Source organism: Lynx rufus, unplaced genomic scaffold (genome assembly GCF_022079265.1).
Source record: "Lynx rufus isolate CCGP_SWC_20201006 ecotype Redwood Valley unplaced genomic scaffold, mLynRuf1.p SCAF_3, whole genome shotgun sequence".
NCBI classification, from domain to species: domain Eukaryota; kingdom Metazoa; phylum Chordata; class Mammalia; order Carnivora; family Felidae; genus Lynx; species Lynx rufus.
The window spans coordinates 133,388,490-133,401,478 of NW_025814845.1; the positions used below are offsets into that span (position 1 = coordinate 133,388,490).

The following is a 12,989-nucleotide window of genomic DNA, read 5'->3' on the forward strand; positions in this document are numbered from 1 at the left end:
TTATGGTTTTTTAAATGATACAAGAGCTTAATATCAAAATCAGAAAATATAAATGAGAAAATATGTAAGCACTCAGAAGATAATTCCTGTTAAAACCATCCATGACACCATGGTGCCCTTTAAAAGAGAGAACGAACGAATGAACGAACAAAAGGAAGGAAGGAAGGAAGGAAGGAAGGAAGGAAGGAAGGAAGGAAGGAAGGAAGAGAGAGAGAAAGAAAGAAAAAAGTAAGCAACGTGATCATGCTGGTCAGGTTCTTTTTTTCTTTAACAGTCATGATCATCTATCCATGTTAATACATCTCCAATATCAGTTTAAATGATAGAAGAGAGAATCATAATTAATATGCTAGGAACTGTATGCTGTGCTTCAGTACTTAAGAAAGCACTGTTTCTTAAAATGTGGTTCAAACACTACTTGCCAAAGAATCACCTACAGTGCCCATAGTGGAGATGTGGGGACCCATCTCAGACATGTGAAATCAGGACCTCTAGGTGGGGGCCCAGAAATTTCCATTTCTCAACAAGCTCCCAGATGATGCTTGTCTCTCTTGTGACAATCACCTGTTTATTTTAAAGAGAGGACCTATTTTTCCCAACACACCAGAGTATTTCTGTTTTCTTGAATTTTCTGCTTTCTGATTTTTATTTTAGGAGACAACAATGGGTGGCCTATACAATTTGACAAATACTTTGCCAGTTACTACAAAATGACTTCCTTGTATCACTTTGAGACACGAACATCTGAATGCCGTAAGTAATCAGAGGGATTGAGTCTCCTTTTCCATGAGTTCATAATAAGATATCATGTTTTTAAAAGTTGGATCCAACATATTTTTTAAAAGGTTAATTATAGTTTTCTAACTGCAAACTCTATCAGACATGTAGCCTTAATTTGAGAATTCTATTCAAAAGTGACTCAGGGATCCCAAGTAAAAAAAACAATACATTATGCCAGATACTGTTATGAACAAAATTAATGTCTGTCAGTCAGGGTTGCTATTATATGTCCCTTTTTCACAATCACTATAGACTCTGACACAAAGGGAACTGTAGAAACAGAAGGGCAGAGAAGCTGTTTGGATTTTAATGTTTGCAAGTGAAAAAGCTTCTGGGGTCTAAACTACTTTAGAAATACAAAAAAGTCTCATTAATACAAGAGCTATTAATACAAGAGCTATAACCTGCTATGTTTAGTCGCATACTGAAAACTTCCAACACACAGGAGGGGCTGTGGGAGGGTATGACCTTAGGACGGACTCTGCAATATTTTAGAACATGAAGATCTTGTCAATTTTTCCTTTTAAATAATTTGTGTTCATTCTGATAAATTATGCAAATGTAAATTTGTGCCAGGGAGTTACAATTTGATCTTAGCTCTGCAAAACCTTGGTTAAATAGTTGGGGGTGGGAGTGGAGAGAATCCTTTACTATATTATTTCCTTTATGTTCTATTACAAGCTGTAAAGTATAGTTTTTTTCTTAAGGTTTAATATTTTTTTTGTCTTCAGCATTCAGATGAGAATAATAAAAAACTACTACTAACAGTCCCCAATTTAAGGACCATACTTCTATCCTGCCAATCCACAGATTACAAGCAATCTGTCTCAGTCTAACATTTTCTCCTTGTACAGAAACCAAATTACTCGATCATTGAAAAGCTAAAACTTTTTGAGAATGAAAAAGGTAACAGGTATAATTTAACTGCTAATAGAATAAAAACAAAAAACAAACAAAAAAAACTAGTGAATTATGCCATGTTATCTCAAAACATGGATTTTATTTTTTTGTTTTATTGTATAGCCTTTCCTGAGTCTATAGACTCAGAGGCTACCAGCACTAACTTGCTGGTGCATTACTTATCTTTTTTATTTTAACATAGTTGAAATATCCTGTATAAACCATTTGTATCATATTTTCACTTAGTATTTGTATCATATTTTCACCCAGGGGGCCTGGGTGGCTCAGTCAGCTCAATGTCTAACTTTGGCTCAGGTCATGATTTCACAGCTCAGGTCATGATCTCACGGTTGGTGGGTTCAAACCCCACATCAGGCTTGCTGATGTCAGCATGCAGCCCACTTTGGGTCCTCTGTTCCCTTCTCTCTCTGCCCCTCCTCCACTTGTGCGCTCTCTCTCTCAAAAATAAATAAAACATTTTTTTTAAAAGTTCACTCCCATAAATGACATTTTTGACATCCTTACATCCCTATGTAATCCAATCCAAAAGAAGATCATAAAAAATCCTTTAAAGAACTCCTGAATTTTCCAGAAAAAAAAAAAAAGAATTCTACCAACACTATAATACATGTTTAGTTCTCCTCTTTCTCGCTAGTTAAAAATGACTTAGTCTTCCATTAAGGGTTAGATTATGCTATTAATAAATACTTTATTTTTTAATGTTTTACTTACTTTTGAGAGAGAGAGAGAGAGCAAGCATGAGTGAGAGGGGCAGAAAGAGAGAGGGACAGAGGATCTGAAACAGGCTCTGCACTGACAGCAGCAAGCCCAGTTGGGGGCTCAAACTCATGAATGGTGAGATCATGACCTGAGTCGACGTCGAGGCTCACCTTTACTGACCTTCCACCCAGGCACCCCGATAAATGCTTTATTCTTAAGTAGCAGCTTTGACATGGACATTAAAGCCCATCACACACTGTCAGTCATGTGACCCCTGGACATAACTACTCTCCTTGTATGAGTAAAAGCAAATGACTTCATTCATTTTTGCAGCAAATGGAGAAGAGTAGTCTGCTATTTAAAAAAACAAAAAATGCGTGGGTTCGTAAATTGTATGTGTTTTCTCATCTTAGTGTTCTAGCATCATTTTAACATTAAATTAAAAGCAAACCTTGTAAACTTAATTTAAAGCAGTGCCCAAATTGCTTAGGTAAAACAGGACATACTTTTGTACTAAATAATTTTCTCATAGTTTCTCATTTCTTTCTTTTCATTACCCTCCTCTTCCTGGTCCCTCACTATCCCCATTCCTTACTACTTCCTCCTTATTCAGTGGTCGGTTCTGTGCCCGTGCCATGTCTTTGCCGAGGTTTAGAGGTTGACTGTGATGAGATCAATTTACGAGCTGTTCCATCAGTTTCTTCAAATGTGACTAAAATGTAAGTAGAAAAGAATGGCTTCAACCTGACAGCCAGAATAGCACCTGGAAAATTGTATCATACTTAAGGCCTTGTCATTATTAATGCATTTTTATTCAAAGATGATATCATTGTTCTCCATCAATTATAATGATTGCTGATATTTATTTTACATTTAGTAAATGCTAGGCCCTACTCTAAATTCATCTATATATTAATTTCTTTGGTCCCTGATAATAATCCTATCAAGTATTTAGTGTCTCCACGTTTTACCTAAACAAAAAATGTCATCATTTATGTGCAAGTAAAGAGAAAAGACTGCCAGTTAAACTATGATATAGAATTTTCTTATTACAAGAATGGACATTTATTGAAAGAGTTCTTTTAGACTTTGTTAGAAACATTCCTATCTACAAACAAGCAAAAAAAGAAAAAGAAAAGAAAAGAAGGGACAAAAACTGGATAAAATATTCCTAGAACTTCACATTTAAAATCTAACTCTTCTGAATCACATCTGACTGAGAGAGGTTGCTATTGTTTTTTTCCCAAGTAACTCAAACTTATATATATAAAAGAAAATTATCTTCACAATAAGTGGTTTGTTGATCCAGTAATAATTCCAATTCAACAAACTTTAGGAACACAGTCACACACATTTGGCTGAAACTTTTCAAAAGCAATCAGTGGAGGATAGATATTTTCATCCAATATTTTTGCTGAGTTTTTTGTCTCACCCAAGTGTTTTAGTGCCTTATGGTTCTGACTTTTGAGTATATGAAGACAAAATCGGAGTAATTCTTAAATTTACAAATACGGGTAAGTCCTGCCTTTGTCAACCCAAACCACATAACACAGCAACTCATATGCTTGAAGTATAAGAGGTGGGAGAGCTAGAGTTCAGAGTTCCTGTGGATAGTGGTGCCATCAAATTAACAGAATCTGGGAGGGTTTACTCAATTGATAGTGACCTGAGGAGTGTATTCAACTTGGTAATCTAAGAATATCAAACGGGTGAAACCACAAAGACTTATTTTCCAAGGTAGGTGATAATCCCACCTGAACTAAGGCAAGCATTCTACCCTATCCCCAACTCACCTCGCTCTTTCTCGATAATTAGTCTTAGTATTTTACTAGAATTAAATAACAATCTGAGATTCCGTGGAGAGTTGCCATGCTTTAAGTCATGACTGGACCTGTTCAGTATAAAAATTGATGATGATTGCATTCTATTTTCAAGGAAAAACATTGATCACCCCCACTGCTTGTATCAAATTAGCAGAAAATCAAAGAATACCCTGATGCTGCCGGTCCCATTTTTCACTTTCCTACAAGTAAGATTTGAATCTGTTCTTCTGCAACTTAACTAAACTTTGCATAAGAAAGGAAGAGATGGACAGAACTGGAGGAATGGAAGAAGATAGGCAATGACTAACCAGACAGTGTGTACCCCTAAAGAATACCTAAAGGCATTCTGATCCAAATTTAAATAAAAAACTGTTTTGGCTCAATGCATACATTCACACATCCATTCACACAAACGTTCATAAAGAGGTGTGTGCAGTCCTGTGGGCCACCAGTTTTTAACCCTTGGTACAGAGAAAAAAAAAAAACTGGGATCAGCTCCTTGTGAATGACTGACTACAGGAAAACGAGAGAGAAGGAAGAGTCCAAGATGATTTCAGAGTTTCCCTCCTGAGTAAATAGAGTGATCCAAGAATGGGGACACTTGGTGACAGTAAGTGGCTAAGATTAGGACTCCAATTTTAGATGGATTTTTCAACTTGAGGTTAACAGGTCACTCAGCAGAAATTTTCAACAGGCATTTGGAGATGTAGAAATAAAGCTCAGGAGTTTATGTCTGTAACACTTTCTTTTCTGTTTTGTTTTAAAAAAATGCATTTTCTTGTGCTTTGGATTGAGCAGCTTGATTCAAGTTCCTCATTTCTACTTTTTTCTGCAGAAAGCTGACTCAGCATCATACTCACCCCAGTCTTTATTCAATTCCATAGAGAAAAGGAACACTAGGCTTTACAACAAATACATTAAAAGAGTAAATATCAAATTTTATTACTGAGTTCATTCTATATTTTGAATTGGAACTCTCATAGGGAAATGTCAGAAATGGACTAAATCATATATAAGTTTTAAAGAAACCAATAATCCAGATAATATTTATTAAAGTTGGGGGGGGGGTACCTGGGGGGCTCAGTTAAGCTTCCAAGTTCAGCTCAGATCATGATCTCTTGGGTTTGTGAGTTCGAGCCCTGTGTCAGGCTCTGGGCTGCTTCAGATTCCGAGTCTCCCTCTCTCTCTGCCCCTCCCCCGCTCTCACTCTTCTCTCTTCCTCTCAAAAATAAATACGCATTTAAAAATGTATATATATTTATTGAAGTTGGGATTTTTAAGACATTTCACATAAATGCTAATGAGCAAAAGAGACAAACAGATAAACATGATTATTTATGCATTGTTCTAGCTTCCTAAACATTAATTTTGACTGCATGAGAGCTGACGATAAGATGCTGGAATTTAACCACTAAACCACATAATCGATTATAAGAGCTTTCTTTATCAAAACTGCAGCTAGCTTTGACAATAGTAATTAAACTAAGTAGCTTCTCTCTTTCACACACACACTTCACTTTGTGAAGAGTCAGACTTGGAATATTACATTTTAAAACTCAAGAATTTATTATATTAAAAAATTTGGAGTTTGTCCTATTCCGTGAGAATAATAACACCTACCTTTTTCCGTTTCAACAGGGTATTATGAAAATATCAAGAACGCTATTTGTAAAAATACTTGACATCACTTAGAAGGAAGTAGCCTATAAATCCTAGGCACTCTTAACAAAACACCAACTTCCTAAGAAACCATAGTTAGGAGTCCTTAAATGAGCTTTCCTTTCCTCCAGAGTAACCTTCCCACTCAGGTGAATTAGCTCTTCCTCTTTTATTCTCTCATTGAACCTCACCTGTGTCTCCTTTAAGCACATCAAATTTCTTCCTTGTACTACAGTGGTTGGGGTTCTAATCTCTATCAGAGAAAGGGAAATGCCATAAGCTCCATGGGGGCCTACAAAATGGTTTTTCTATATATCCTCCAAAGTTCCCAATAGAGTATAATAAGCTCTTAACACTGTTTTTGAATTGAATTTATAAGAAAATATATATAATAAAAATAAAACAAGCTGATTGCCTTTTTAGCCTTGGGCTATAAAACTGAAGTTACTTTCCAAAGAAAAATCTCTATTTATAGATAAAATATGTTCTTTTTCACCCCAATAGAATATAAGCTCTGAAGAGCAGGGATATTACTGGTTATTTTCCAAAGTGCAAATGGAAGGCATTTAACATGTTTGTTGAGAAAATGAATGAATGCATGAATGAATGAGCACATTTTTGAAAGCACACTAAGATTTTGTCAATATTTTTAAATCAAACCCAAATATTCAACAGTTTATTTGTATACAACACAAACATTGAAACAGGATGTAAAGCAGAACTGAAGACCCAAGCCAAGGGAGAATGATTAGTAGGAAGGGGATTCTCAATTAGCTAACATAAGAAATGAAAGAACATTTAGTGATAGCCTGGCAGCTAAGAATGATTTCAAGAGATAATCAAGAGATAATCAAGGTTGATAATCAACCTTTGGCACTCATTCATTAAAAAATTACTAAGTGACTGGTGTTTATATTCTAGAACAGTGTGTCTTAATTTTTTTTTCTTTTCATTACTGCCCCCCCCAAGCCTTTTTAGACATTGTTTTTCTGTTTGTCCCCTCCTGTGAAATTTTAATACTATATATCTGTTTATGTATACCTGTTCTTCATCCATTTAAAAAGGTAAGACTTTTTAAATTTTTTTTTCATTCCTTTAGAACCAATTTTCATACCCTGGGGCAATAATACCTCCATTGAAAATACTTGCATTCCTAAACTCTAGAATAGCATTTCTCAAATTAGATTCCAAAAGTGTCCTGGGGAATCTGAGAAACTATTTTTATTTAAGAAGATTTCATTACCAAGTTTAAGCAACACTGGTCCAAAACCAACATAACAACTAACATTGGTAGTGCCTACTATACAACACTGTTATAACCCGAGTCCTTTATGCGGATCAAGTATCTCCAAGTGTTTATCCCACAGTGGTTAACCTCCAGACAATCGTCTGTTCCATTGTATTATATAAAGATAGTAATAATAATTGCATCATATTATTACAGTTCCTCTAGTCCAAATCCATGCTTTCACAGTTAAAGACACTGACAAGGAATGATTATGTATGATTCATGATTTGTGCAAGGGACTCCAGCTGTAATGATTTGCGTTTTGCCCTGTTTGGTTTGCTTTTTTGCTTCTTTAATTTTGTTCCTACTACCTTACATTGCTTTTCCTTAACAGATTAAAGGTTTAGGTCCATCCCAATACAGCCACAATTATGTGGACCTGATTTGTGTCAAGCTGCATATCAAATTGTGATACAAGGGGAAAACTTTCCATACAATTTACTAGAAACAAATAAAATCACTTGTTGAATAAAGACGGCTCAATTGTACTTCCCAACTGACAGTTTCCTTCATAACTAATTTTAAAAGGAAGTAGAAATAAAACAACACAACACAAAAAAGCAAAAAATAAAGTGGGATGTGAGCAATGAAATATTGAAGAATATAAAATTACTTACGTATTTGAATGTGCTTTGCAGAAAACACTACTTTTATTGTCACTTCAAAATTGAGATTATAAACCTAATGTTTATTAAATAAAAAGAGAAAGGGAAAATGTAACTGAAAATTATTTTCCCAGTTTAATTATTTTTGTGTTTTGCCAGAATTACAATGTTGTAACCTAAATTTAAGAAAAGATAAATATCTTTAGTAACACAAAATTAACAGTTAGATCCAATTCAAATGGTACTATGGATATGAACGTTAACGTCATGAAATAAAATGTTTCCTGAAAGCTGGTACCAAAGTAAATAAAGCTTATAATTATTTTATTTTAAATTTATTGTATTATTTGTAGTTTAAAAGTAATGAAGAAAAACTTTAAGAAACTTTAATAAATTTACATTTATTTCAGGTCACTTCAGCGGAACTTAATAAGGAAGCTTCCTCCTGATGGCTTCAAGAAGTACCATCACCTTCAGAAGCTGTAAGAAAAAGTTTAATCCCCAGTATTTAATTCACTAACATTGTTTTGGCATGTCTGTTTCTTCTTACATCTGCGGAGACCCAACACTGTTCCGGTGCTTAAGTCTAATTCCTCTTCAGGAAATTATTTAGCTGTTAGCTCAAGACTACCAGGTAACTTTTTTTTTAGAGGTTCTAGAGGCCATTCTAGAAAAACCTCAGATACTTATTCCCAAAGAAACTAGAGCATATGAGCTATGACTTCTCCTGCCACACACTAGACTGTGAAGAACTTTCTTGCATATGTTTGCAAATTCAGTCTCCAACTAAGAGAGCAAGTCATGGTGGTTTGATACCCCAGAGCATGTTGTCTGGGGGACTTGATTCCATTTTCACATCTGCCATGTAGGTTGAGTTTTCTTTTGGCCTCAAGTAGTATCTGACATGCTAGATTGCCATCAGTTTAGCATTTTCATACATACTCCAAAAATCCATAATGGTCCGGGTTATGTTTACCTAATATCTAGGCCAACTTTGTGACTAAATCATATCATACTTGAACTGCTGGGTTTAAACATCTTGTTCATGAATCACGCTATCTAGAAAAGATCTCAGAATTCTTCATTTCATTTTCATACCTATGTTGCTTTTGATTCTGGTTTTATACTGAAGAAACTTCACACATAGATGTATATCTGTATATTCTTCTTTAAGATTACAAATATGAGGCATGTGGGTGGTTCAATCGGGTAAGTAAGTGTCTGACTCATGATTTCAGCTCAGGTCATGATCTCAGGGTTCATGAGTTTGAGCCCCACATCAGGCTCTGTGCTGACAGTGCAGAGCCTGCTTGAGATTCTCTGCCTTTCTCCCACCGTATACACTCTCTCTCAAAAATAAATAAATAAACATTTAAAAAATTAAGATTAAAAAATAGAAAGCAAAATCAGAAGAAATATTAATCTACTTCATTAAATGAAATGTACTCAAAACCCAGATAATCTGAAAAAAAAGTATGTTTCATATTTAAAAATAAAAATTTCAATAAAAATTACTTTCAAAACTTTATTCTGGATGTTCAGCAATCAGCAGAGAAGAGCTTTTCAAAATTAGGCATTATATAAAATCTTCAAGAGGATGCTTCTGTATTTTATTTCCTGATTTTTGGAGTATGAAGAATTTTTCTGATCTGTAGCACCACCTTATGTCCACATGTTTAAAAGGAATTAGGACTTCAAATTTAAATATCAAAATTCAGGTTTATGTAATGGTAGTTTAGCATTTTTCCATAATAAACATTTTAATAATTTTTTTTAAGATTTTATTTTTAAGTAATCTCTACACCCAACCTTACACCCACAACCCCAAGATCAAGAGTCATATGCTCTACTGACTGAGGGAGCCAGGAGCCCCAAATTAATTCTCAAATAGCCAATTTGCTATACCTAATAGATCAAAATAGCCTAATTACAAAAAAAAAAAATTCTACCTGGTTATTAGAGATAAGCTTTGCTCAACCTCCACACAATACAGTCTATTGCTTAGCAGATTATTAAAATAGTTAGAAACAAATAATACATGCTAAAGTTTCTCTGTGTATTAGTGAGGAAGATGCATCCCCTATTATGTGATTGGAACCATAACATGTTCTGTGAAATTGTTATATGCACAATAAACTTATAGTTTAACATAACTTATTGTGTAACATTGTACAATCAAAGTTAGGTTTTCTTGCATGTTGAAGAAATAGAGGATCTTTTTTAGTCAAAATTTCTAATTAACTAAGAATTTGTTCGTATTGGTGTCTTCCTTATTGCTCCTAATATTTATAAATATATATATATATAAACTTCAGAGTACCCTCAAGGACAACGATGGCCTATACTCAGAACAGGAAGTCAGGCTCAAAGCCTTACCTTGTCATTCCCTACAATCTGGGGCCAGTGCACGCAGAAATGCAAAGCTTTACAAGGATGCAGTTGATGCAATTTCTTGTGCTCTGGTCTCTGTTTCCTTTGACCTCCAATTAACACAGGCCAATCTAGTTAATTATATAAAACTACATTCTTGTCTTGACATGCTAGTCTAATTTATATTCTTCTAGTCTTTATTTTTATTCCTTTTTTTTCTTTTGTCATAAATACTTCTTATAAGTTTCTTCAAACACTTTTTAAAGCAAGACTTGGAGTGTCAAATTAATGAAATTGGAGCTGACTTGCTTAGCAGATTTGTGATTAACATGGAATATGATTTGGGGCCTTAAAGGTGTCACATTTTGTACTTTTGCCAGCACTATGCTAAACACCTATATTTCCATTATAGCAGGAAATGTTAAAAAGTCTGACTTCTGAGCCTGTTTGATAAGTGAGTGCCTTACTGTGCATTAAAGTTTCACTTATAGAAAATTCAAGGGGAGGAGTTAAATGGTGGAGCAGTAGGAAGACCCTCTGCTTGCCTCATCCCTCGAACACAGCCAGATAAATATCAAATCATTCTGAGCACCCAAGAAATCGATGTGAGGACTGAGACAGCAAAACTGCACAAGTAGAGGGAGAAAAACAGCCGCATCATGGAAGTTAGTTGCTGCAGAGAGTTGGTTTGGGGGAGAAAAGAATTGCAAGGGCTGCAGAGGGGTAGGAGCCCTGATCATGGAGAGAGGAGAGAGATAAAGAGAGAGAGAGAGCATGAAAGCAGTGAACAGGGGATTGCACAAGAAAAACTCTTCCCCAAAACCATTGACTTGGAAAAGGAGAGGGGCTGACAATCACAAGTTTTTATAAGTAGTGGAGCTCAAAGTCTAAAGTTTTAGAAGTCTGTGAAATCACCACGGTCATTCCTAGTGGGTTTAGTGGTGCTCCTGTGGGGAAAGAGGGCAGAGGCCCAGGAGCAGACAGCATGCTCTGAGGATCCCCTAGGTCACACAGGGAGAAATAGTTCTGCTTGGAGTGCATTTGGGAGAGGCAGCACTGCCTCTCAGGGGACAAAAGAGAAGGTGGGCATCATTGAATGTTCCCATTAATTAGCATAGCAGCAGAGGCACCTACAGAAGGTAGCTAACCTAGAAGCCAGCTTTTGGGTGTGCTTTGTCATAAACTCCTAGCCCCCACGGTCGTGCATCTGCTTTTCTGGGAAAAACCAGCCCCAGCCACAGTGTGGCAAGACCCTCCTCCAGAGGATCAGCGTGGGTCTGTGCTATACTGCGTCCCTGAACTTGGAGCTTTGAAACTCACTCACATGCCTGAGATAAAACACAGGAGTACTGTGCTGCCAGAAGAATAGATGGCTTGGAAACAGAGAGGATGAACGCAGGGTTTCTGATGGAAGAAGCCTGAGACACAAGAGAGGAGACTGTTTGCTCTTCTGTAAAGGTTTCCTGAACAGCAACAGGCATGAACTCCCCTCTCTAGAGATGACAGAGTGGGGGATGCCATTTTCCCTCTGCCCATCAGCACTTCTGTGAGCAACACAGCACCCCCAGCTTACACTAAGCCTCATCCCAATATGTCCTGCAGGGTCATCTTTACAAAGGCAAGTCTGCCTGAGAACCAGTTCAGCAGGCCTCTCCCCCAGAAGACTAGCACAAACCCCCCTGCAAATACCAAGTCCACTGATCATAGAGTGTGCAAAGCCTCAGCTCTGGGGGATATAGGATCTAGCCTTTTTTTTTTTTAATGTTTATTTATTTTTGAGAGAGAAAGAGAGAGAATGAGTGGGGGAGGGACAGAGAGAGGGGACAGAGGATCCGAAATGGGCTCTGCACTGACAGGCTGACAGCAGAGAACCCAATGTGGGGCTCAAACTCACGAACTATAAGATCATGACCTGAGTTGAAGTTGGAAGCTTAACCAACTGGGCCACCCAGGCACCCCAGGATCTAGCCTTTTCTAACAAGCAGACCAAAACATCTCTAGTTAAAACACACCAAACACTGGACCAGGTCCAAATACTCCACATTGCAGGCAGGGAGAAACTCTGCAGAGGACTGATCTAAGAGAAAGAGCAGCCAAATCACAATAGCAGAAAGCACAGAACATAACACCAAAAAAATGTCCTGAAGTACCAGGCCGTGGACAGTATGACTTCTTAATATAACCATTACTCTCAGAAGCAGGAAACAAAACAGGTTTTCCTAACACACAGTAGACAGAGGTCTAGGCAAAGGCCAAGATGGACGACTTCATCCAAAAAGAAAAACTGGAAGATGTAATGGGCAGGGATCTAATCGAAACAGATATAAGTAACATGTCTGAACCAGAATATAAAGCAACAATCATGAGTATACTAGCTGGCCTTGAGGAAAGCATAGAAGAAACCAGAGAGAACCTTACCACAGATATAAAAGAACTAAAAACTAGTAAGGCCTAATAAAAAAAATGGTATAACTGAGATGCAAAACTGACTGGATGTAGTGACAACAAGGATGGATAAAATGGAGGAATGAATCCATGATATAGAAGATAAAATTATGGAAAACAATGAGGCTGACACAAAGAGGAAAAAAAAGATATTGGATCACAAATGTAGACTTAGGGAACTCAATGATTCCATTAAGCATAATAGCATTAGTGCCATAGAGGTCCCAGAAGAAGAAGGCAAGGAAGAGGGGGCAGAAGGTTTGTTTGAGCAAATTATAACTGAAAACTTCCCTAATCTGGGGAAGGAAATAGACATTGAAATCCAAAAGGCACAGAGAACTCTCATCAAAATCAAGAAAAGCCAGCCATCACTAAGACATATTATAGTCAAACTGACTA

At 36.5% G+C, this 12,989-nt stretch overlaps 1 protein-coding gene across 3 annotated transcripts in view; it reads left to right on the top strand.

The window, feature by feature from the left end:
• The first annotated feature begins 695 nt into the window (after positions 1-695).
• The window catches only part of RXFP1 (relaxin family peptide receptor 1), a 52,553-nt gene continuing 40,259 nt past the window's right edge, over positions 696-12,989 (top strand). For 2 of the 3 annotated variants that reach the window (XM_047091584.1, XM_047091585.1), the window contains exons 1-3: positions 696-753; positions 3,014-3,119; positions 8,186-8,257. In XM_047091584.1, the coding sequence (XP_046947540.1) occupies positions 711-753; positions 3,014-3,119; positions 8,186-8,257 (221 nt within the window). In that variant the 5' untranslated portion in view covers positions 696-710. Of the gene's footprint in view, positions 754-2,932; positions 3,120-8,185; positions 8,258-12,989 lie in introns of all 3 variants that reach the window. The other variant, XM_047091583.1, reaches the window with a different exon arrangement.